A 24,595-nucleotide genomic window follows, 5' to 3' on the forward strand; every position below is an offset into this window, starting at 1 on the left:
AGAGGCACTCCTCACTTCTTCCCGGATGGGGCGCCTGGGCAGAGGCGCTCCTCATTTCTTCCCGGACGGGGCGGCCGGGGAGAGGCGCTCCTCACTTCTTCCCGGACGGGGCGGCCAGGCAGAGGCGCTCCTCACTTCTTCCCGGACGGGGAGGCCGGGCAGAGGCGCTCCTCACTTCCCAGACGGGGCGGCCGGGCAGAGGCGCTCCTCACTTCTTCCCGGACGGGGCGGCCGGGCAGAGGCGCTCCTCACTTCCCAGACGGGGCGGCCGGGCAGAGGCGCTCCTCACTTCTTCCCGGACGGGGCGGCCGGGCAGAGGCGCTCCTCACTTCTTCCCGGACGGGGCGGCCGGGCAGAGGCGCTCCTCACTTCTTCCCGGACGGGGCGGCCGGGCAGAGGCGCTCCTCACTTCTTCCCGGACGGGGCGGCCGGGCAGAGGCGCTCCTCACTTCTTCCCGGACGGGGCGGCCGGGCAGAGGCGCTCCTCACCTCCCAGACGATGGGAGGCCGGGCAGAGGCGCTCCTCACTTCCCAGACGATGGGTGGCCGGGCAGAGGCGCTCCTCACTTCCCAGACGGGGTGGCCGGGCAGAGGCGCTCCTCACTTCCCAGACAGGGTGGCCGGGCAGAGGCGCTCCTCACTTCCCAGACGATGGGTGGCCGGGCAGAGGCGCTCCTCACTTCCCAGACGGTGGGTGGCCGGGCAGAGGCGCTCCTCACTTCCCAGACGGGGTGGCCGGGCAGAGGCGCTCCTCACTTCCCAGACGGTGGGTGGCCGGGCAGAGCGCTCCTCACTTCCCAGACGGTGGGTGGCCGGGCAGAGGCGCTCCTCACTTCCCAGACGGTGGGCGGCCGGGCAGTGGCGCTCCTCACTTCCCAGACGGGGCGGCCGGGCAGAGGCGCTCCTCACTTCCCAGACGGTGGGTGGCCGGGCAGAGGCGCTCCTCACTTCCCAGACGGTGGGCGGCCGGGCAGTGGCGCTCCTCACTTCCCAGACGGGGCGGCCGGGCAGAGGCGCTCCTCACCTCCCAGACGGGGCGGCCGGGCAGAGGCGCTCCTCACCTCCCAGACGGGGCGGCCGGGCAGAGGCGCCCCTCACCTCCCAGACGGGGCGGCCGGGCAGAGGCGTTCCCCACCTTCCAGATGGGGCGGCGGCCGGGCAGGGGTTGCAATCCCAGCACCCTGGCAGGCCAAGGCAGGCGGCCGGGGGGTAGAGGCTGCCGCGAGGCCAGATCACGCCACCGCACTCCAGCCCGGGCAACACCGAGCACTGGGTGAGAGAGACTCCGTCTGTAGTCCCAGCACCTCGGGAGGCTGAGGCGGGCAGAGCAGTCGGCGTCAGGAGCTGGCGACCAGTGTGGCCAAGATGGCGAACGCGTGCCTGCATCCAAAGGGGAAAAGGCAGGCAGCGGTGGCGCGGGCCGGCAGTCCCAGGCAGTCCGTGGCGCGGGCAGCAGCAAACCGAGTAGATTGCAGCCTGGGCCAGAGAGGGAAAGAAAGAAAGAAAGAAAGAAAGAAAGAAAGAAAGAAAGAAAGAAAGAAAGAAAGAAAGAAAGAAAGAAAGAAAGAAAGAAAGAAAGAAAGAAAGAAAGAAAGAAAGAAAGAAAGAAAGAAAGAAAGAAAGAAAGAAAGAAAGAAAGAAAGAAAGAAAGAAAGAAAGAAAGAAAGAAAGAAAGAAAGAAAGAAAGAAAGAAAGAAAGAAAGAAAGAAAGAAAGAAAGAAAGAAAGAAAGAAAGAAAGAAAGAAAGAAAGAAAGAAAGAAAGAAAGAAAGAAAGAAAGAAAGAAAGAAAGAAAGAAAGAAAGAAAGAAAGAAAGAAAGAAAGAAAGAAAGAAAGAAAGAAAGAAAGAAAGAAAGAAAGAAAGAAAGAAAGAAAGAAAGAAAGAAAGAAAGAAAGAAAGAAAGAAAGAAAGAAAGAAAGAAAGAAAGAAAGAAAGAAAGAAAGAAAGAAAGAAAGAAAGAAAGAAAGAAAGAAAGAAAGAAAGAAAGAAAGAAAGAAAGAAAGAAAGAAAGAAAGAAAGAAAGAAAGAAAGAAAGAAAGAAAGAAAGAAAGAAAGAAAGAAAGAAAGAAAGAAAGAAAGAAAGAAAGAAAGAAAGAAAGAAAGAAAGAAAGAAAGAAAGAAAGAAAGAAAGAAAGAAAGAAAGAAAGAAAGAAAGAAAGAAAGAAAGAAAGAAAGAAAGAAAGAAAGAAAGAAAGAAAGAAAGAAAGAAAGAAAGAAAGAAAGAAAGAAAGAAAGAAAGAAAGAAAGAAAGAAAGAAAGAAAGAAAGAAAGAAAGAAAGAAAGAAAGAAAGAAAGAAAGAAAGAAAGAAAGAAAGAAAGAAAGAAAGAAAGAAAGAAAGAAAGAAAGAAAGAAAGAAAGAAAGAAAGAAAGAAAGAAAGAAAGAAAGAAAGAAAGAAAGAAAGAAAGAAAGAAAGAAAGAAAGAAAGAAAGAAAGAAAGAAAGAAAGAAAGAAAGAAAGAAAGAAAGAAAGAAAGAAAGAAAGAAAGAAAGAAAGAAAGAAAGAAAGAAAGAAAGAAAGAAAGAAAGAAAGAAAGAAAGAAAGAAAGAAAGAAAGAAAGAAAGAAAGAAAGAAAGAAAGAAAGAAAGAAAGAAAGAAAGAAAGAAAGAAAGAAAGAAAGAAAGAAAGAAAGAAAGAAAGAAAGAAAGAAAGAAAGAAAGAAAGAAAGAAAGAAAGAAAGAAAGAAAGAAAGAAAGAAAGAAAGAAAGAAAGAAAGAAAGAAAGAAAGAAAGAAAGAAAGAAAGAAAGAAAGAAAGAAAGAAAGAAAGAAAGAAAGAAAGAAAGAAAGAAAGAAAGAAAGAAAGAAAGAAAGAAAGAAAGAAAGAAAGAAAGAAAGAAAGAAAGAAAGAAAGAAAGAAAGAAAGAAAGAAAGAAAGAAAGAAAGAAAGAAAGAAAGAAAGAAAGAAAGAAAGAAAGAAAGAAAGAAAGAAAGAAAGAAAGAAAGAAAGAAAGAAAGAAAGAAAGAAAGAAAGAAAGAAAGAAAGAAAGAAAGAAAGAAAGAAAGAAAGAAAGAAAGAAAGAAAGAAAGAAAGAAAGAAAGAAAGAAAGAAAGAAAGAAAGAAAGAAAGAAAGAAAGAAAGAAAGAAAGAAAGAAAGAAAGAAAGAAAGAAAGAAAGAAAGAAAGAAAGAAAGAAAGAAAGAAAGAAAGAAAGAAAGAAAGAAAGAAAGAAAGAAAGAAAGAAAGAAAGAAAGAAAGAAAGAAAGAAAGAAAGAAAGAAAGAAAGAAAGAAAGAAAGAAAGAAAGAAAGAAAGAAAGAAAGAAAGAAAGAAAGAAAGAAAGAAAGAAAGAAAGAAAGAAAGAAAGAAAGAAAGAAAGAAAGAAAGAAAGAAAGAAAGAAAGAAAGAAAGAAAGAAAGAAAGAAAGAAAGAAAGAAAGAAAGGAAGGAAGGAAGGAAGGAAGGAAGGAAGGAAGGAAGGAAGGAAGGAAGGAAGGAAGGAAGGAAGGAAGGAAGGAAGGAAGGAAGGCAGGCAATAGTGATTTCTTAAAATGAAGACTAGCATAGACTTTCTTGCTATGGTGGTGGGGCTGCCACATTAGGTAGGAGCCCTTGTTAGGTACTTTCTATGATTTTAAGAACCTATCAACTTACCTCGACTGTCACACTGTCACATTAACTGTACGGATCTTCCCTAAGGACACTCCGCGTGCTGTTAGACAATCTAATCTAAAACTGTCTAGTGTCCTGTTTTAATCAAAAGCTGAATCATAAGAAGACAATTCTTTTATACTTCTCAATATCTAAATGCTACCCTTGGGTTAAGCTGGACCTCCACAAGGTCCTGTGCACCCTCAGAGTGCATTTCTTGGACCTTCATCAAATTGTATTTAATGAACTGGCTTTGAGTAATATCCTCAGTTTATATTAAGAAAATGACAAGCCTCAGTCCCAAGAGGCTCATTGTGTTTATGTCAGAAATACTGTTTAAAGACATGGTACATCACATCTTAGCGTTCTCTTTGTGAGGACCCAGAGGAGGAATTTTTCTTTTTTCTGTCTCGCTCTGTCACCAGGCTGGAGTGCAGTGATGTAATCTCGGCTCACTGCAACCTCCGCCTCCCAGGTTCAAGCGATTCTCCTGCCTCAGCCCCGAGTAGCTGGGATTACAGGCGCGCGCCACCACGCTGGGTTATTTTATTTTTTTTTTGAGATAGAGTCTTACCCTGTCACAGGCCCAGGCTGGAGTGCAGCAGCGCGATCTCAGCTCACTGCAACCTCCGCCTCCCGGGTTCAAGTGATTCTCCTGCCTCAGCCCCCCAAGTGGCTGGGATTACAGTTGCCTGCCACCACGCCTGGCTAATTTTTTGTATTTTTGGTAGAGATGGGGTTTCACCATGTTGTCTAGACTGGTCTTGAACTTCTGACCTCAGGTGATCCACCCACCTTGGCCTCCCAAAGTGCTAGGATTACAGGCATGAGCCACCGTGCCCAGCCAACACTGGGTAATTTTTGTATTTTAGTAGAGACAGGGTTTCACCATGTTGGTCAGGCTGGTCTCAAACTCCTGACCTCGTGATCCGCTTGCCTCGGCCTCCCAAAGTGCTGGAATTACAGGTGTGAGCCACAGCGCCCAGCAGAGGAGGAATTTTTCTCACATTTGCATAGTGAGAGCAATTGTCAGCTTTCTATTCTTAGCATACCCTTTGTTTAAGAAAAATCTTTTGTGAAAGAAAGCTCAGTATATAAAGGAACACAATAAATAAATGAGGTGGGGTATGAGCTTCAGAAAATGAATTCACTGTTATACATTTAGATACTCTCAGAAGTTTCCTAATTCTTAGAAGATTAAACCTTTGGAAAAAGAAATAATTTCAAGTACCCTCACTTGAAAGAAAGTAACAAACTGTCCTTTTTTTTTTTTTTGAGACAGAGTCTCGCCCTGTGGTCCAGGCTGGAGAGCGATGGCGTGATCTCGGCTCACTGAAAGCTCCGCCTCCCGGGTTCAAGAGATTCTCCTGCCTCAGCTTCCCAAGTAGGTGGGATTACAGACGTGCACCACCACACCCAGCTAATTTTTTGTATGTTTAGTAGAGACAGGTTTCACCATGTTGGCCAGGCTGGTCTCAAACTCCCGACCTCGTGATCCACCCACCTCGGCCTCCCAAAAGTGCTGGGATTACAGGCACGAGCCACCGCGCTCAGCCAAACTCTCCTTTTTTTGAGGGCATGAGGTGTGCTCTACCTAGGATACCTCCAAAAGTTTCATTAGCAACATTACTTTCTAATTAGTAGAAATAAGGGCTAAGGAATCTTTGGATCACTGAAATCTAACTATTCTTTAATTGAAATGTGGTAATGTTTCTGACTTATAGTAAGAACTAAAATGAATTCTATTTATTCTCAAGTGAGAGCAATGAGAACAATTTTAAATGGCATAATAAAGAGCTTATAAAACAAAATATGAGTATTTTGGAAAATCATTTATTGAAATGGTACTAGGATATCAAGTATTTAGAAGCTTAAATTAATTTGGTTTTTCTTTATGACATTATCTCTATTACAATAATATTATATTATTTTTTAATAAAGGCCCTAATGGAAATCTCAAATAGTTTGGTAACTATAGAAAGCTAAGCTAAAGGAATTATTAGAAAAAGAAGGAAAATAGTCTCTTAAGGAAATTATAGGCCAGGCGCCGTGGCTCATGCCTGTAATCCCAGCACTTTGGGAGGCCGAGGCGGGCGGATCACCTGAGGTCAGGAGTTCGAGACCAGCCTGGCCAACATGGTGAAACACCATCTCTACTAAAAATACAAAACTTGGTCAGGGGTGGTGGCAGGTGCCTGTAATCCCAGCTACTTGGGACACTGAGGCAGGGGAATCGCTTGAATCCAGGAGGCAGAGGTTGCAGTGAGCCAAGATCACACCATTGCATTCCAGCCTAGGGAACAAGAGAGAGACTTCGTCTCAAAAAAAAAAAAAAAAAAAAAAAGCAAAAAACAGGTGTGGTAGCAGGCGCCTGTAATCCCAGCTACTTAGGAGGCTGAGGCAGGAGAATCACTTGAACCTGGGAGGCAGAGGTTGCAGTGAGCCAAGACCACGCCATTGCACTCTAGCCTGGACATTAAGAACAAAACTCCATCTCAAAGAAAAAAAAGTAAAGTTATATCCCACAAATAATCCCACAAATATTGTATGATTCTACTTGTATGAGGTACCTAGAATAGGCAAAGCATAGGGACAGAAAGTAGAATGGTGGTTGCCAGGGGCTAAGGAAGGAGGAATGGGCAGTTCGTGTTTAATGGGGACAGAGTTTCAGTTTGGGAAGATGAAAAAGTTCTGGAGATGAGTAGTGGTGATGGCTGCACAACAATGTAAATGTACTTAATGCCACAGAAATATACACTTAAAAATGGCTAAAATGGTAAATTTTATATTACATATCTATAGTATTTTACTAAAATTTGAAAAAAGTTATGGTTCATTTACACTGGTATTTTCCTATAATTCTTATTAAGCATTATATGTTATGATATATTCAGGTTCAAAAAGTAATTCAAGATGTGCTACTAGTTTTATTTTAACAAATATTTTCATTTGGTCATATAAATCTACTCTTTTTTTCTTTTTTTTTTTTTTTGAGACGGAGTCTCACTCTGTGCCCAGGCTGGAGTACAGTGGCATGATCTCACTTCACTGGGTTCAAGCGATTCTCCTGCCTCAGCCTTTCGAGTAGCTGGGACTACAGGCGCATGCCACCATGCCTGGTCAATTTTGGTATCTTCAGCAGAGATGGGCTTTCACCATATTGGTCAAGGTGGTCTCAAACTCCTGACCTCAGGTGATTCACCCGCCTCGGCCTCCCAAAGTGCTGAGATTACAGGCGTGAGTCACCGTGCCCAACCAAATTTATTCTTAAATCTATTCTTAATTACGTATCAGAGTTTAGAATCATTAATGCTTTTTTTTTTTTTTTTTTGAGACAGTTTCACTCCTGTTGCCCAGGCTGGAGTGCAATGGCGCGATCTTGGCTCACTGCAACCTCTGCCTCTGGGTTCAAGCGATTCTCCTGCCTCAGCCTCCCGAGTAGCTGGAATTTACAGGTGTGTGCCACCATGCCTGGCTATTTTTGAATGAGATCACCTCATTCAGGTGATCTGCCTGCCTTGGCCTCCTAAAGTGCTGGGATTACAGGTGTGAGCCACCACACCTGGCCAGTAATTATTTATTTATTTTTTATTTATTTTAAAATCCAGCTTCTGCAGGAAGCAATTTTTATTCACATAGTCGACTGTGAAAAATTAAAGAAAGGGCCGGGTGTAGTGGCTCACTCTTGTAACCCTAGACCTTGGGAGGCTAAGGTGGGTACATTGCTTGAGCTCAGGAGTTCAAAACCAGCCTGGGCAACATAGTGAAACCCTGTTTCTACAAAAAAAATACAAAAATTAGCTAGGCCTGGTGGTACGTTCCTGTAGTCCCAGCTACTCAGGGAGCAGAGGCAGGAGGAAAACTTGAGCCTGGGAGGATGAGGCTGCAGTGAGCCAAGACTGTGCCACTGCCCTCCAGCCTGGGTGACAGAGCGAGACCTTGTCTCACCAAAAAAAAAAAAAAAAAAAGTTTGTAAAAAGTTTGCTCATCAGTAAAAGGAAAATATTTAAATATTTTGTAAGACATACACTTCAAAGGGAGTTTCAAGGTTTAACCATGTGTATAAATGTAAAATGAAAACACTACATGGAACAGAGTAAGGGCTTAATAAATGTTAGCTATTATTATATCAGGTATTCTTAGGTCATACTTTTTTTTTTTCTTTGAGATGAGGTCTCGCTCTGTTGCTCAGGCTGGAATGCAGTAGTGCGATCTCAGCTCACTGCAACCTCCACCTCCCGGGTTCAAGAGATTCTCCTGCCTCAGCCTCCCAAATAGCTGGGACTACAGGCACCTGCCACTACACCCGGCTAATGTTTGTATTTTTAGTAGAGACGGGATTTTGCCATTTTGGCCAAGTAGGTCTCGAACTCCTGACCTCATGATTCGCCTGCCTCAGTCTCCCAAAGTGCTGGATTACAGGCATGAGCCACCGCACCCGGCCTTGTCACTCTTTTAAAGACTATATATTATCTGAAAGTATTTGGCAGATCTCAAATAATGTTTCTGGTTTTCTGAGACATTTTAATGACACTTAAAAGGAAGTAGAAGTTATGAAAAAAAAATTTTGGGGCCGGGCGTGGTGGCTCATGTCTGTCATCCCAGCACTTTGGGAGGCCAAGGAGGGTGGATCATGTGAGGTCGGAAGCTTGAGACCAGCCTGGCCAACATGGAGAAGCCCCATCTCTACTAAAAATACAAAATTAGCTGGGCGTGGTGGCAGACACCTGTAATCTCAGCTACTTGGGAGGCTGAGGCAGGAGAATCACTTGAACCCAGGAGGCAGAGGTTGTAGTGAGCTGAGATCGCACCACTGCACTCCAGCCTGGGCGACAAGAGCAAAACTCCGTCTCAAAAAAAAAAAAAAAAATTCTACTTCTCAGGAAGCTTTTAGTGATAGACCTCTTATCACCACATCATCACCAGAAATACCAAATAAAAAATATAAAAAAGTAGTATATGGCTCTCTCTTTTTTATTTGAGGTGGAGTCTCCCTCTGTTGCCCGGGCTGGAGTGCAGTGGTGTGATCTCGGCTCACTGCAACCTCCACCTCTCTCAGGTTCAAGCGATTCTTTTGCTTCAGCCTCCTGAGTAGCTAGGACTACAGGCGCGTGCCACCACGCCCGGCTAATTTTTGTATTTTTAGTAGAGACGGGTTTCACCATGTTGCTCAGGCTGGTCTCAATTTTTTTTTTTTTTTTTTTGAGACGGAGTCTCACTCTGTTGCCCAGGCTGGAGTGCAGTGGTGCAATCTCGGCTCACTGCAACCCCCGCCTCTTGGATTCAAGTGATTCTGCTGCCTCAGCCTCCTGAGTAGCCGGGACTACAGGCGCCCGCCACCACGCCCAGCTAATTTTTATATTTTTAGTAGAGACGGGTTTTTACCATATTGGCCAGGCTGGTCTTGAACTCCTGACCTTGTGATCCACCCACCTCGGCCTCCCAAAGTGCTGGAATTACAGGCGTGAGCCACTGTACCTGGCCCACTCGCTCTTCTTTTACAAAACTTAGATCCCAAAAGATATGAAGAAGTTGCTTTGACTCACAAATTTTTTTCAGACTTTTAAGAACAGGACTAAAGATCTTTATTCTAATCTCCTTATAATATTTCAGATGTTAATAGGAGAAAGAGAAAACTGTATATAAAACAATCTGGAGAATTAAAGTCAAAAGCCAGCAAACTGAAATAGAAAGGGTAAACATTAAAAATGCCAATTTTCCTCATTTTCTGTTGACTTACAAAGAACATACATGGGCAGGAAGTCTGCCTTGTGACTTCTCCTCTCTGAAATTAGATATTGTGCTTCCTCTTCCTCTCACTCTGCCCTGCTTTAGCCATCAACAAAGTTTTTTAAACAAAAACATTCATGACCTCTGAAGGATGAGGTAAGATAAGGATGTGAAATTGCACTGCTAACAGCTCTCTTGAGAGGGCAACAGGCCGACGCAGGCAGACAGGGCACAGGGAGGCTGCATGTGGGTCCTGCTCCTCCTGGGCAGCTCTGCCCAACGAGGTTCCAAGTCTTAGAATAGGACACAGTCAGAATTGGAGCAAAAATGCACTCTCAAGTCAAAGAGAATAAACTAACAAAAGCCCTTCTGCCGTTGGCACAGACAGAGGCTGAGGACTGACTATGCAGCAGTTTAAACCACAATCTACAAAAGTTGCTTTTGGCCCGGCATGGTGGCTCACACCTGTAATCCCAGCACTTTGAGAGGCTGAGGTGGGCGGATCACCAGGTCAGGAGTTCCAGACCAGCCTGGCCAACATGGTGAAACCTCATTTCTCTAAAAATACAAAAATTAGCCGGGCGTGGTGGCATGTGCCTGTAATCCCAGCTACTTAGGAGGCGGGATCCGTCCACCTTGGCCTCCCAAAGTGCTGGGATTACAGGTGTGAGCCACCATGCCCAGCCAAAGTTGACCTCTATTGAAATGTCTTTTTTGTTTTTTTTTCTTCTTCCATATTCACAACTTTGTGCTTGGAAGCTGCAGGGCTCCTCTCTGTTACCCACCGCATTTATGTCAGATGACTTTTTTTTTTTTTTGGAGACAGAGTTTTGCTCTTGTTGCCCAGGGTGGAGTGCAATAGCACGATCTCAGCTCACCACAACCTCTGCCTCCCAGGTTCAAGCTATTCTCATGCCTCAGCCTCCTGAGTAGCTGGGATTACAGGCATCCACCACTATGTCCCCCTAATTTTGTATTTTTAGTAGAGACGGGGTTTCTCCATGATGGTCAGGCCGGTCTCCAACTCCTGACCTCAGGTGATCCGCCTGCCTCAGCCTCCCAAAGTGCTGGGATTACAAGCTTGAGCCACCACTCCAGGCCAGATGACTATTCTTTACACAGACAGACAAACCAAACACATACATACATATATGGTCATGAGAGAAAATCTGAAAATATAAAGCAAATGAATACTCTGGGAGGCCAAGGCAGGCAGATCACTTGAGACCAGGAGATCGAGACCAGCCTGACCAACATGGCAAAACCCCGTCTCTACTAAAACTACAAAAATTAGCTAAGTATGGTGGCGCATGCCTGTAGTCCCAGCTACTCAGGAGGCTGAGGCAGGAGAATCACTTGAACCTGGGAGGCGGAGGTTGCAGTGAGTAGAGTAACATCTGACATATAGGGTGATATTAGCAGGTAGGTCTTGTTGCTCCAAGCTGGCTGGGCCCTTACAGCGAAGCTGTGGTGCTCTCCTATTACACATAAATAATTCCACAGAATATGGACATTAGACAAGGCCACACTGTGACCATGAAGGATCAAGACAGAAATGAGAACACTCTGTAATGACGTCTGAACACGGACAAAGCACAAACACTGTCCAAGACACGAAAATGACCAAACATCCGCCATCTTAGCTAATATAACTACTGTTTCTTTGCCAATCACAGTTTCAGCCTTGGTCTAGTCTTCCTTCCTTTTAGGCAAGATTTATTAAGTCACCCAATTATAGAATTATGCTTGCTTTTTAACAGCCATTCAGGGCAAAGGCCATTATTAAATCCTTCCCAAATCTAACACAAACCCCAAATCAATTAAGTCCTAATACTCTCTTACTGAGATACACCCTCAGTTCCCCATGGAGTACATTCTCCTGCGCTGCACAGAGTAATAAGCCCAACTTGTTCAACTACATGTGTGCTCTTGGTGGGCTTTGGTTGAAGAGCACTAACACAGTGGAAAAATGACGCATAATGCCATCTCCCAAAGGCAAGCACTGTATGTTGGCATATTTCCTTCTTGATGTTTTTCACTGTATGTCTTTATAAATATAGTTGAAATCTCCACACTATTCAGTAGCCTTTATTTACTTCCCCTCCTCAGGAATGAATTAATACATTTGTCATTGCTTCATAAACATTCCTATTATCATCTGGAAGGCAAGCTCCTGATAGGTAAGACAACGTCTTACGTTTCTTAGTCTCTACACAGTCAAGGATGTATTTAGTTTATAACAAATACTTCTTGACGAAGTAGGATACTTTTTTTTTTTTTTGAGACAGAGTCTTACTCTGTCGCCCAGGCTGGAGCACAATCTTGGCTCACTGCAACCTCCGCCTCCCAGGTTCAAGCGATTCTTGTGCCTCAGCCTCCTGAGTAGCTGGGATTACAGGAGCACACCATCATGCCCAGCTAATCTTTGTATTTTTGTGGAGACAGTGTTTTGCCATGTTGGCCAGGCTGGTCTTGAACTCCTGACTTCAAGTGATCCACCTGCCTCGGCCTCCCAAAGTGCTGGGATTACAGGCATGAGCCACTGTGCCTGGCTGAAGTGGGGTACTTCGAATATTTACCCCTTGGTCTGAGGCCTAATGATTTTGGCAAATGGCACTGAAATTCTAGATGAATGAAGTATAAAGTTGTTCTGGTGTGAGTACCATACATTGAATGAAACACAGCAGGAAGAACGAGCCAATCATTCTTCTGGTTCCAAATCTACAAAGCTCTGAATACTACATGCCTCATGTCTGGCATGTCTAGAAATAAATACCAATTCAACTTTTCTCTTTAGTTCATGAAATCCCAAGGACAAGTGTGAAAGCATTATCATTATGTCACCATGACTACAGGAAATTCATAGAAACAAAATTGGATTATATGTGTGTGCTTATTTTGTATATACATACACACCCACATACATTGACCAAAGCAAACAAAATCTCACTAACATAGTTCCTGATGGCTCATGCCTGTAATCCCAGCACTTTGGGAGGCCGAGGTGGGCGGATCACTTGAAGTCAGGAGTTTGAGACCAGCTTGGCTAACGTGGTGAAACCCTGTCTCTACTAAAAATACAAAAAAAAATCAGCCGGGTGTGGTGGCATGCACCTGTGGCCCCAGCTACATGGGGAGGCTGAAGTAGGAGATATGCTTGAACCCAGGAGGTGGAGGTTGCAGTGAGCTGAGATCATGCCACTGCACTTCAGCCTGGGCAACAAACAGGGTCTCTTTTTTTGACATACTGTGTCAAAAAAAAAAAAAAAAAACAGAGCCAACGAAAGGGAGAGAAGATACTATGATGCAGTCATCATCAGACTTGTTTGATGCAAAGAAATAAGTATATGCAACCAAAGCAGGGTTTCTTAACCTTGGCATTACTGACATTTTGAGTTGGATAATTCTTTTTTTTTCCCTTGAGACAGGGTCTCAGCTCTGTTGCTCAGGCTGGAGTGCAGTGATGTGATCATGACACACTGCAGCCTCGACTTCTTGGGGTCAAGCCATCCTCCCACCTCAGCCTACCAAGTAGCTGGGACTACAGGTGCATGCCACTATGCCCAACTAATTGAGGTTGAGGCAGGAGAATCACTTGAATGCGGGAGGTGGAGGTTGCAGTGAACTGAGGTGGCACCACTGCACTCCAGCCTGGGCAACAGAGTGAGACTCTGTCTCAAAAAAAAAAAAATTTTTTTTCTTATAGAGACAGGGTCTCACTCTGTTGCCCAGGCTGGTCTCCAACTCCTGGGCTCAAGTGATCCTCCTGTCTCAGCCTCCCAAAGTGCTGGGATTACAGGCCTGAGTAACCATGCCTGGCCTTGGATAATTCTTTGTTGTTGGCTGTCCTGTGCACTGTGGAATATTTAGCAGCATGATCACTCCTCTGCGTAGTGGTAAATAAATGTCCCTAGACATTGCCAAATGTTCCCTGCGGACGTGAGGTGGGGTGGTGGGAAAATTGCCTTAGGTTGAGAACTACTAAACTAAAGCAACATGTTTTCATGGCTTTGACCACCAGCTATGGACTGATGACAGACAAAACTATAGCCCAGCCAGAGGACTCTCCTGGACTCCCAACCACAGACCCAACATCCTGCTTAACTTTTCCACTTGATAGTGCCCAGGCACCTGAAACTCAGATAGCTCATCTCCCAGACCTCTAATCTTGGTGGATGCCACCAGCTGCACAAGCTGCAAATTCATCTACCTTTTCCTTTAACTCCCAACTCTACAGTTAATCCAATGTCCTACTAATTAAAACCTTTAAACAGTTCTCATGTCTATATCTTTGTTATTCCCGTGATAATGCCTTAGTTCGTTATTTTTTCTTTTTCACTGATGTTTCTCAATCATATTGCCTTAGTTCTAACATGCTTAATTTCATAACTTTTACTTTACTGGCTTCCAAGCTATTTTCCATACTATGCATCAATAGAATCTTTCTACCCTACAAAGATGATCATTCTTCTGTTCTCATCTGCCCTGTTCTCCCTCCTCTGGGTGATTTTTAGGAACATTGCTAAAGGCGGTTTTAAGTAATGATGGCCCAGTGAAGCAGGATCACAGAATCTTCCTTTGTCAGCATCAAAAGAATACTAAAAAAAGTTAAACAATTTGCCAGTAGCAACCAAAGAAAGGGGTAAACCTTCATGCTGCAAATGTTGAAAAGTGGATGCGAAGAGAAAATTTGAAGGTGGCTGATAATTAGTCCTCTATTCCTGGGAAGGAGTATTGAAGAAAGAAGGTAAGTTAACAAAATCTTGTGATGTCTATTAACATTCCAAGATGGAGACAAGCGGCCTGAGGAGAAGATAGCTCTAGAAAAAGTTAGACACACAACAATCAAGGGATTTCAGCAGATTCAGGAAGAACTGCCAAGGTATGCCACTTTCCAGGGAGCTGGACAGAACTGGGTACAATCCCATGGGAGTGGGACAGCTCCCATGGGGGAGGTATCTCCAACTGGATGGACAGAGCGGGTCCAGGTACAAGTGATTTCACCCCCAGAAAGGTTAACACCACCAGCTTAGCTCCCTCTCCCATCCCAAGGCTATAGAAATGTAGAAACAAAGCACTTCTACAGACCTCAAAATGTGATATGTGAAGGGCAGAAAAACTAGTTCCACGTAGTGAGAAGTGGGATGACAGAACTCATTCAATTTTTTTTTTTGAGAGAGGGTCTTGTTCTATTACCCAGGCTTGAGTGCAGTGGCGCGATCTTGGCTGACTGCAACCTCCACTTCTTGGGCTCAAGCGATTCTGCAGCCTCAGCCAGGCATGAGCCATTGAAGTCCAGCTAATTTTTGTATTTTTTGTAGAGATGGGGTTTCCCCATGTTTCCCAGGCTAATCTTGAACTCCTGAGGTCAAAGCAATCCACCTGCCTTGGCTTCCCAAAGTGCTGGGATGACAGGTGTGAGCCAACGTGTTTGGCCCACTTATTTATTTATTTTTAAATATAGCGTCTTGCGGGTCCGGGTGCGGTGGCTCACGCCTGTAATCCCAGCACTTTGGGAGGCCGAGGCGGGTGGATCACGAGGTCAGGAGATCGAGACCATCCCGGCTAACATGGTGAAACCCCGTCTCTACTAAAAAACACAAAAAATTAGCTGGGCATGGTGGCGAGCGCCTGTAGTCCCAGCTACTTGGGAGGCTGAGGCAGGAGAATGGTGTGAACCCGGGAGGTGGAGCTTTCAGTGAGCCAAGATCATGCCACTGCACTCCAGCCTGGGTGACAGAGCAAGACTCCGCCTCAAAAAAAAAAAAAAAAAAAAGATAGGGTCTTGCTCTATTGCCCAGGCTGGAGTACAGTGGCGTGATCACAGCTCCCTACAGCCTTGACCTCCTGGGCTCAAGCAATCCTTCCACCTAAGCCTTCTGAGTACATGGTCCCACAGGTGGGTGCCACCATATCTGGCTAATTTTTTCTATTTTTTGTAGAGACAGTCTCAGTATATTGCCCAGGCTGGTACCAAACTCCTGGGCTCAAATCTGTTCACCTCACGCTCCCAAAGTGCCAGTTTCTCCAAAAGTTTCTACTCCATTTCAAATATGATCTGATGTAAATTATTTTAAAGTAATAATTGAAGATCAGTTCACCTTCCCTTTGGGAGATATAGGCTGGGCAAACACAGTTACAGAAAAGAAAGTAATCAGTCAACCAAAATTACTACCTGTTATAACTGTCTCTATTTAAAACAAGAGAAACACATACAAAAATATACCATTTCCTTTACTCACTTTTGTGATAGTTTTTAAGATGGCAAGGCGATCTGCAGGGGGCGGTAAACCCACAAACAGTGTTTTGTCCAGACGGCCCGGGCGCAGGATTGCAGGGTCAATTATATCTAGAGAAGAAGGGAGAAAAAAAGTCTTAAATAAAACCTTTTATTTTTATTTTTTTATTTTTTCGAGAGAGGGTCTTGTTCCATCTCCCAGGCTGGAGTGCAGTGGCATGATCTCAGCTCACTGCAGCCTCGACTTCCCAGGCTCAGATGATTCTCCCACCTTAGCCTCCTGAGTAGCTAAGACTATAGACGCATGCTACCATGCCTGGCTAATTTTTTTTTCTTTTACTTAATTAATTAATTTATTTTTTATTTCAATAGGTTTTTGGGGAACAGGTGGTGTTCGGTTACATGAGTAAGTTATTTGGTGGTGATTTCTGAGATTTTGGTGCACCCATCACTGGAGCAGCATATACTGTACCCAGTGTGCAGTCTTTTATCCCTCAACCGCTCCCACTCTTTCCCTTGAGTCCGCAAAAGTCCACTGTATCATTCTTATGCTTTGTGTCCTCATTGCTTAGCTCCCACTTATGAGTGAGCACATAAGATGTTTGGCTGGCTAATTTTTTATTTTTAGTAGACACAGGATTTTGCCATGTTGCCCAGGCTAGTCTTGAATTCCCGAGTGCAAGCAATCCGCCATTCTCGGCCTCCCAAAGTGCTGGGATTACAGACGTGAGCCACTGTGCTCAGACCAAATAAATAAAATCTTTTAAAAAATGCAATTAACCACTGGGCGCAGTGGCTCACACCTGTAATCTCAGCACTTTGGGAGGCCAAGGCAGGCAGATTACCTGAGGTCAGGAGTTCGAGACCAGCCTGGCCAAATTGGTGAAACCCCGTCTCTACTAAAAATACAAAAATTAGCCAGATGTGATGGCACACACCTGTAATCCCACCTACTCAGGAGGCTGAGGCAGGAAAATTGCTTGAGCCTGGGAGATGGAGGTTGCAGTGAGCTGAGATCGTGCCACTGCACTCCAGCCTGGCCAACAAAGTGATATTGTCTCAAAAAAAACCAAAAAAAAAAAACACACAAAAAAAACAAAGCAATTAACATGAGATGAGAAGAACCTCTTTATAAAAAATAAAAAATTAATAAATTGCATTTTATTTAAATGAAAAGCTTCTGCTCATCAAAATACATCTCTTTGGCCATGCATGGTGGCAGATCACCTGAGGTCAGGAGTTTGAAACCAGCCTGGCCAACATGGTGAAATCCTGTCTCTACTAAAAAAAAAACAAAAAATTAGCTGGGTGTGGTGGTGCAAACCTGTAATCTCAGCTACTTGGGAGGCTGAGGCAGGAGAATCACTTGAACCTGGGAGGCGGAGGCTGCAAGGAGCTGAGATCGTGCCACTGCACTCCAGCCTGGGCGACAGAGCAAGACTCTGTCTCAAAAACAATAACAAAAAAACAAAACATGTCCTTAAGAAAATGAAAAGTCCACCCCACCTTCCGGCCCCAAACTGCTCTTCTTCCAGGATTCCCTATCTCAGATAATGATCACCACACCACTCCACTCCACCCTACCTCCCAAATACCAGGCAGGTTTCTTCCTTCCCTCTAACCAATTTCCATCAAGCATTCCTCTGATTACGTCAACCCTCAGTCAAGGCAAAATGTGAGTCCTCCTAACTGGTCCTGCCTCTAGACTTCCTCTCTCTGGGCCTCTTTACAATGCCGCTAGTGTTCTTGTCCTAAAATACACGTCCAATTCTCTCAAATTCCGCTCCCACTGCAGAATGAATCCTCCAGCTGTCACTATGGCAGGAAATCCCTTTAGGATCTGACCATCTTCCTTTCTGGTTTTATTCTTCCTACACATTCTTCCAACTCCCACACCCTGTTTACATCAGATCTCTTGCTGTTCCCTAAACAATCCAGAAGCTTCATGCCTTCTCTGTGCTCTCAGTGGTTCCCTTCCCTGAAGTGCCTCCCTCCTCATTTATACCTGTGGGAATTCTCAAAGGACACCTCTTTCAGGAAGTTTTCCTTGAGTCTCCCCAAATAAACTCTCTCACCTTCCTTTGTGCTTGCCAGACCCTTGGTATCAGGAGCACAGAGCAAGCCCCACACCTGAAGCTCATTTTGACCATTCCTGACTCCTCCACAAAGACCTCATTTTTAATAAAATCAAATCATTTCCAACAGTCCCTTAACCATTAATAAGAGGGTTCTTATAGCTCACAATGTTCAGACACAGGCTATAATTAATGAGATTCACGTTTCTAATAAACCTACTAAGACTTAACCAATGATGTACTCCTCTACAAAGAGGTAAATTATTATTATTCCCTTTTTAGCTAAAATTCCAAACCTGTTAGATGTTGTTCTTTAACCACCTTATGGAACCCATCTACTTATTATTCAATGGTTTCATCACTATTCAGCACATTGTTGGAATTCTCTCTTGGAATGCTAGGATTCCATACTTGGAAATAGGAAGGCATATTACTGCATAACACTTTCAATAGCATACTAGAGCATGATTCAACAAGCCTAAGGTTCTTCTGACTCTACAGGGCAGAGGTTGTCAAATATTCATGTCTCAGAATCCCTTTGCACTCTTAATTTATTGAGGACTCCTTTGTAACCTTTCTCTCATGCCCTTCCCTGCTCTCCTTTATCCTTAGGCAGCCACCTATCTGTTTTGGCACTATAGATTAGTTTGCATTTTCTAAAGTTTTATATAAGTGGAATTATACAATATGTACTCTGCTTTCATGCAACATAATCATTTTGGGTTTCACCCAAGTTGTTTCATGTGTCAGTAATTTTCTTGTACAAGTCTTTGTATATATATTTTTTTTTTTTTTTGGACATCGTCTCGCTCTGTCACCCAGGCTAAAGTGCGGTGGGGCAATCTGGGCTCATTGCAACCTCTGCCTCCTGGGTTCAAGCAATTCTCTGCATCAGCCTCCCAAGTAGCTGAGATTACAGGTGTGCCCCACCGCCCCCCATGCCCGGCTAAGTTTTCTATTTTTAGTAGAGACGGGGTTTCATCATCTTGGCCAGGCTGGTCTTGAGCTCCTGACCTCATGATCCACCCGCCTCAGCCTCCCAAAGTGCTGGGATTACAGGCGTGAGCCATGTCTCCCGGGCTGTATATGCTTTCATTTCTCTTCAGTAAATTACCTAAGTGTAAGATACCAGTAGTATGGCCGTATCAAACTGTAGGTATATGCTTAACTTTTAAGAAATTGCTGGCCAGGTGGAGTGGCTCATGCCTGTAATCTCAGCACTTTGGGAGGCCGAGGCAGGAGGATCACGAGGTCAAGAGATTGAGACCAGCCTGGCCAACATGGTGAAATCCCATCTCTACTAAAAATACAAAAAGTAGCTGGGCGTGGTGGCACATGTCTGTAATCCCAGCTACCTGGAAGGCTGAGGCAGGAGAATCACTTGAACCTGGGAGGCGGAGGTTGCAGTGAGCCGAGATCAGGCCACTGCACTCCAGCCTTGGGACAGAGCAAGACTCTGTCTCAAAAAAAAAAAAAAAAAAAAAAAGAAATTGCCAAACTGTTTTCCAAACTACTCTTACCATTACATTCCCATCAGCAGTGTATAAAAGTTCCAGTTCCTCCATATCCTTGCCAACATTTGGCACAGCCAGTCTTTTCAATCTTTCTTAGTTATTCTAAGGTTTGTGGTGCTTACTGTGGCTTTAATTTGCATTTCCCTAGTGACTAATGGTGTGAAGCATTTTTCATGAGTTTATTTGCCATTTGTACACCTCCTATGGTGAAGCAACTGTACAAATCTTTTGGTCATTTTTATGTTTAAAGTTGATTAAATAATTTTGTAGACTGACAAAGAAAAATGGGATATATTTAGGTTGTACAACATGTTGTTTTTTTTTTTTTGTTTTGAGATGGAGTCTCACTCTGTCACCCAGGCTGGAGTGCACTGGCATAATCTCAGCTCACTGAAACCTCTGCCTCCTGGGTTCAAGTTGATTCTCCTGCCTTAGCCTTCTGAGCAGCTGGGATTACAGGTGACCACCACCATGCTAGGCTAACTTTTGTATTTTTAGTAGAGATGGGGTTTCACCATGTCGGTCAGGCTGGTCTCGAACTCCTGACTTCGTGATCCACCTGCCTTGGCCTCCCAAAGTGCTGGGATTACAGGTGTGAGCCACAGCGCCCAGCCTTTTTTTTTTTTTTTTTTTTTTTTTTTTTTTTTTTTGAGATGGCGTTTTGCTCTTGTTGTCCAGGCTGGAGTGCAATGGCGCAATCTCAGCTCACCGCAACCTCCACCTCCCGGATTCAAGTGATTCTCCTGCCTCAGCCTCCCGAATAGCTGGGATTACAGGCATGTGCCACCACGCCCGGCTAATTTTTTTTTTTTTAATATATTTTTAGTAGAAATGGAGTTTCTCCATGTTGGTCAGGCTGGTCTTGAACTCCCAACCTCAGGTGATCTGCTCATCTCGGCCTCCCAGAGTGGTAGGATTACAGGTGTGAACCACTGTGCCTGGCCAACATGTGTTTTTAAAATGTGTATACACCATGGAATGGCCAAGTTGAGACAATTGACACACGCATTACCTCATATTCTTATTACTTTTTTTGTGGTAGATCACTTAAAATCTACTTTCTTTGCAATTTTAAAGTACCTTTCGGCCACTTTTAATATGGTGCAGATTTTTTTTTTTTGAGACGGAGTCTCTGTCGCCAGGCTGCAGTGCAGTGGCATGATCTCGGCTCACTGAAACCTCAACTCCCAGGTTCAAGCGGTTCTCCTGCCTCAGCCTCCCAAGTAGCTGGGATTACAGGCATGCACCACCACGCCTCAGCTACTTTTTGTATTTTTAGTAGAGACGGGGTTTCACCATGTTGGCGAGGATGGTCTCGATCTCCGGACCTCGTGATCCGCCTGCCTCGGCCTCCCAAAGTGCTGGGATTACAGGCGTGAGCCACTGCGCCCAACCCAAAATGGTGTAGGGTTTTTGTTTTTGTATTTTTTCCTGAGACAGAGTCTCACTCTGTCGGCAGGTGCGATCTTAACTCACGGCAAGCTCTGCCTCCCGGGTTCTTGCCATTCTCCTGCCTCAGCCTCCAGAGTAGCTAGGACTACAGATGCCCGCCACCACGCTCGGCTAATTTTTTTTGTATTTTTAGTAGACATGGGGTTTCACCATGTTAGCCAGGTTGGTCTCGATCTCCTGACCTTGTGATCCGCCTGCCTTGGCCTCCCAAAGTGCTAGGATTACAGGCGTGAGCCACCGTGCCTGGCCTAAAATGGTGTAGTTTTTAATCCTTTATCAGATATATGCTTTGCAAATATTTTCTCCTAGTCTGTGGTTTATCTTTGTATTTTCTTATTTGCATTTTTTTAAGAGACTGGGTCTCACTATGCTGCCCAGGCTGGCCTCGAACTGCTGAGCTCAAGGGATCCTTCCACCTCAGTCTCCTGAGTAGCGGGGTTTACAGGTGTGTACCACTGTACCTGGCTTATTGGCACTTTTTGAAGAATAGTTCGGTTTATCTATTTGTTCTTTTATGGTTTGTGCTTTTAATGTCATATAGGAAATCTTTGCTTAATTCAAGGTAGAAAAAAATTTCTCCAATGTTTTCTTCCAAGAGTTTTATAATGTTGTTTTCAATGGTCTTTGATCCATTTTGAGTTATTTTTTGTATGTGGTAAAAGGTATGAATTAATTTTTCTTTTTGCATATGGATATTCAGTTGCTGCAGTACCATTGTTGAAAGACTATCCATTCTCCACCGCGTTGTCTTTGTGCTTTTTAAAAACATCAACTATCTAGATATGCACAGGAATATTTCTGGATTTTTTTTCTGTTCTTTTATCTATCTGTCTCAGCTCTATGCCAATTACCATGCCGTCGAAACATCTTTTAATTTAAACACATAAATACACGCCAGGCATGGAGGCTCACGCCTGTAATCCCAGCACTTTGGGAGGCTGAGGCGGGTGGATCACTTGAGGTCAGGAGTTCGAGACCAGCCTGGCCAACGTGGTAAAACCCCGTCTCTACTGAAAATAAAAAAAATTAGCTGAGCATGGTGTTGCGCCTGCAATCCCAGCTACTCGGGAGGCTGAGGCAGGAGAATCGCTTGAACCTGGGAAGTGGAGGTTGCAGTGAGCCAAGACTGTGCTTCTGCACTCCAGCCTGGGCAACAGGGTGAGGCTCCACCTAAAAAAATAAACAAATAAAAAAATAAAACCCACAAAAAACTCCCCACAAAAACAAATCTTAAAGCCAGTTCTACATGCCCCAAAGTAAAGGGGCATATGGATGATAATTAGAACGCATTCTTAGTTTGGGAGTCCTATAATCACTTAACATCTCTGACAAATATCACACTTAATATTATGCAGTTTATTATTTTAATAAGTTATTTATAGTAAAAGGCATTCTGGACACTTTATATAAATTTTAGTATTAGATGACTTAAACTACACTTCACCAAAGGCTCCGGCAAGATTCCATGTATTTTTTTTTTTTTTTTTTTTTTTTTTGAGACGGAGTCTTGCTCTGTCACCCAGGCTGGAGTGCAGTGGCGCAATCTCGGCTCACTGCAAGCTCCGCCTCCCGGGTTCACGCCATTCTCCTGCCTCAGCCTCTCCGAGTAGCTGGGACTACAGGCGCCCGCCACCACGCCCGGCTAATTTTTTTGTATTTTTAGTAGAGACGGAGTTTCACCGTGGTCTCGATCTCCTGACCTCGTGATCCACCCGCCTCAGCCTCCCAAAGTGCTGGGATTACAGGCGTGAGCCACCGCGCCCGGCTAAGATTCCATGTATTACATCATTAGAAATGAGACGCTAATCTCGTCCTAGCTCTTCCCTAAACAGGCCCCTACCATTGTCTTTCCCATCTTAGTTAATGTGAACTCATTCTCCCAGTTTTTCAGGCCCAGACCTTGAAGCCATGCTTGATTCCACTTTCCCACATCCTTAATTACTCCATTAGAAAATCAGGTCAACCCTATGACACAATATATTCAGATTCTTTTTACATCCACAGCTATCACCCAGCTCAAACCACCACCATCTTGCACCTGCATTATTCTTACAGCTTCCCAGCTGGTTCCCTATCTAATTATGTCAGAGACAGAATTCTTTTTTTTTCCTTTCGCCCTCTCAACCCAGCTTTTCAGAACTTTGGGAAATCTGGGAAGAGAAAGGCTAAGAGACAGAATTCTTAGGTAGAAGACAAAAAATAACAATTCTGATATTTACAATAAAAATGGCACTAACAATCCCAACACTTTAAAGAGAAAGTCCATTCACTCACAAATGAGATGGTTGCCTGAAAAAGAACCCTCCTTTGATCTGTTGATAAGCAGCACCTACTGTTCTATACCAAGCACCTCCCTCCCCTCAAAAAAGCTATTACAGCTTGCCATGGGTAAAAAACATCAATTAGAAAAAAAAAAAAAGTTAAAATTGAGAGGTAACAGTAGCAACTTTAAACTTTAGGAAAACATCGTTTTGTTAGAAATGGACCCTCAATTTTTAACCAAGGTAACAAGACAATTCAATGAGGGAGTAATTAATCTTTGCAACAAAGGTACTAGGACAAGTGGATTTTGTTTGTTTGTTTCTTTTTTTGGAGACAGGGTCTCACTCTGTAGCCCAGGCTGGAGTGCAGTGGTGTATCATAGCTCACTGCAGCCTTAATCTCCGGGGCTCAAGCAATCCTCCCGCCTCAGCCTCCCAAGTAGCTAAGACTACAGGCATGCACCACCATGCCCATTTAATTTTGTTTTGTTTTTGTGTATTTTTTGTAGAGATGAGGTCTTACTATGTTGCCCAGGCTGGTCTTGAACTCCTCAGCTCAAACAATCCTCCCGTGTTGGCCTCCCAAAGTGCTGGGATTACAGGCATGAGTCACTGCACTGGGCCCGACAAGGGATATTGACACTCAAAAGAATCAATTTGCACACTTTCCTCACAACACGCAACAAATTAACTCAAAATGGATCAAAGACTTAAATGTAAGAGCTAAAATTTTATGAGAAGAAAATGCAGGAGTTAATTTTAGTGACCTTCGGTTAGGCAATGATGTTTACACCATTGAAACACCATCAAAATTGCAGGCGGTAAAAGAAAAAACACATAAATTGGAATTTATCAAAATTAAAAACTTGTGTTTCAAATGACACCAAAAAAGTGAAAAGACAATTCACAGATTGGGTGAAAATATATGTAAATCACATATCTGATTTTAGATTTGTATCTAGAACAGAGAACTCTTACTACTCAATGACAAGGCAAATAACCTAATTGAAAAATGATTCAAACAGACATATCTCCAAAGAAGACACACAAATGACCAACAAGCACAATAAAAGATGCTCAACACTATCAGTTATCAGGGAAATGCAAATCAAATCAGAATGAAATACCACCTCACATCCACTAGAATAACTATAATAAAAAAAGACAATAACAGGTATTAGTAAGAATGTGAATAAATTAGAACTCTCATATATATTTAATGTCAGAATTACTAGTGGGAATAAAAAAATGATGCAGCCACTTTGGAAAAGAGTTTAGCAGTTTCTCAAAATGTTAAACATGGAGTTACCATATGATCCAGCGATTCCACTCCTAGGTATAGATCCAGGAGAAATTAAAACATATGTCCATACAAAAATGTATACATGAATGTTCACAGCAGCATTATTCATAATAGCCAAAAAGCAGAAACAGCCCAGATGTCCAACTGGTGAATAAACAAAATGTGGTATATCCATACAACAGGATATTATTTCATAATAAAAAGGAATGAAGTATTGATACATTCTATAATATGAATAAATCTTGAAAACATTATGCTAAAGAAGCCAGATTTAAGAGCCCTCATATTGTATAATGCTATTTACATAAAATATCCAGAATAGACAAATTTATATAGACAGAAAGTAGATGATGGCCAGTAGTGACACATGCCTAAAATCTCAGTACTTTGAGAGGCCAAGGCAGGGGGCATGCTGCAGGCCAGGAGTGCGAGACCA

The 24,595-nt window shown here is 43.7% G+C and overlaps 1 protein-coding gene across 5 annotated transcripts in view; it reads right to left on the reverse strand.

Moving 5' to 3' along the window:
- Positions 1-24,595, reverse strand: part of NVL (nuclear VCP like) — a 108,066-nt gene that overhangs the window by 13,941 nt on the left and 69,530 nt on the right. For all 5 annotated transcript variants that reach the window (XM_055233805.2, XM_055233806.2, XM_063613364.1 and 2 more), the window contains one exon: positions 15,559-15,665. In XM_055233805.2, coding sequence (XP_055089780.1) covers positions 15,559-15,665 — 107 coding nt within the window. The remainder of the gene's footprint in view (positions 1-15,558; positions 15,666-24,595) is intronic.

The sequence above is a fragment of the Symphalangus syndactylus genome, chromosome 19, assembly GCF_028878055.3.
Source record: "Symphalangus syndactylus isolate Jambi chromosome 19, NHGRI_mSymSyn1-v2.1_pri, whole genome shotgun sequence".
In the NCBI taxonomy this organism is placed as follows: Eukaryota; Metazoa; Chordata; class Mammalia; order Primates; family Hylobatidae; genus Symphalangus; species Symphalangus syndactylus.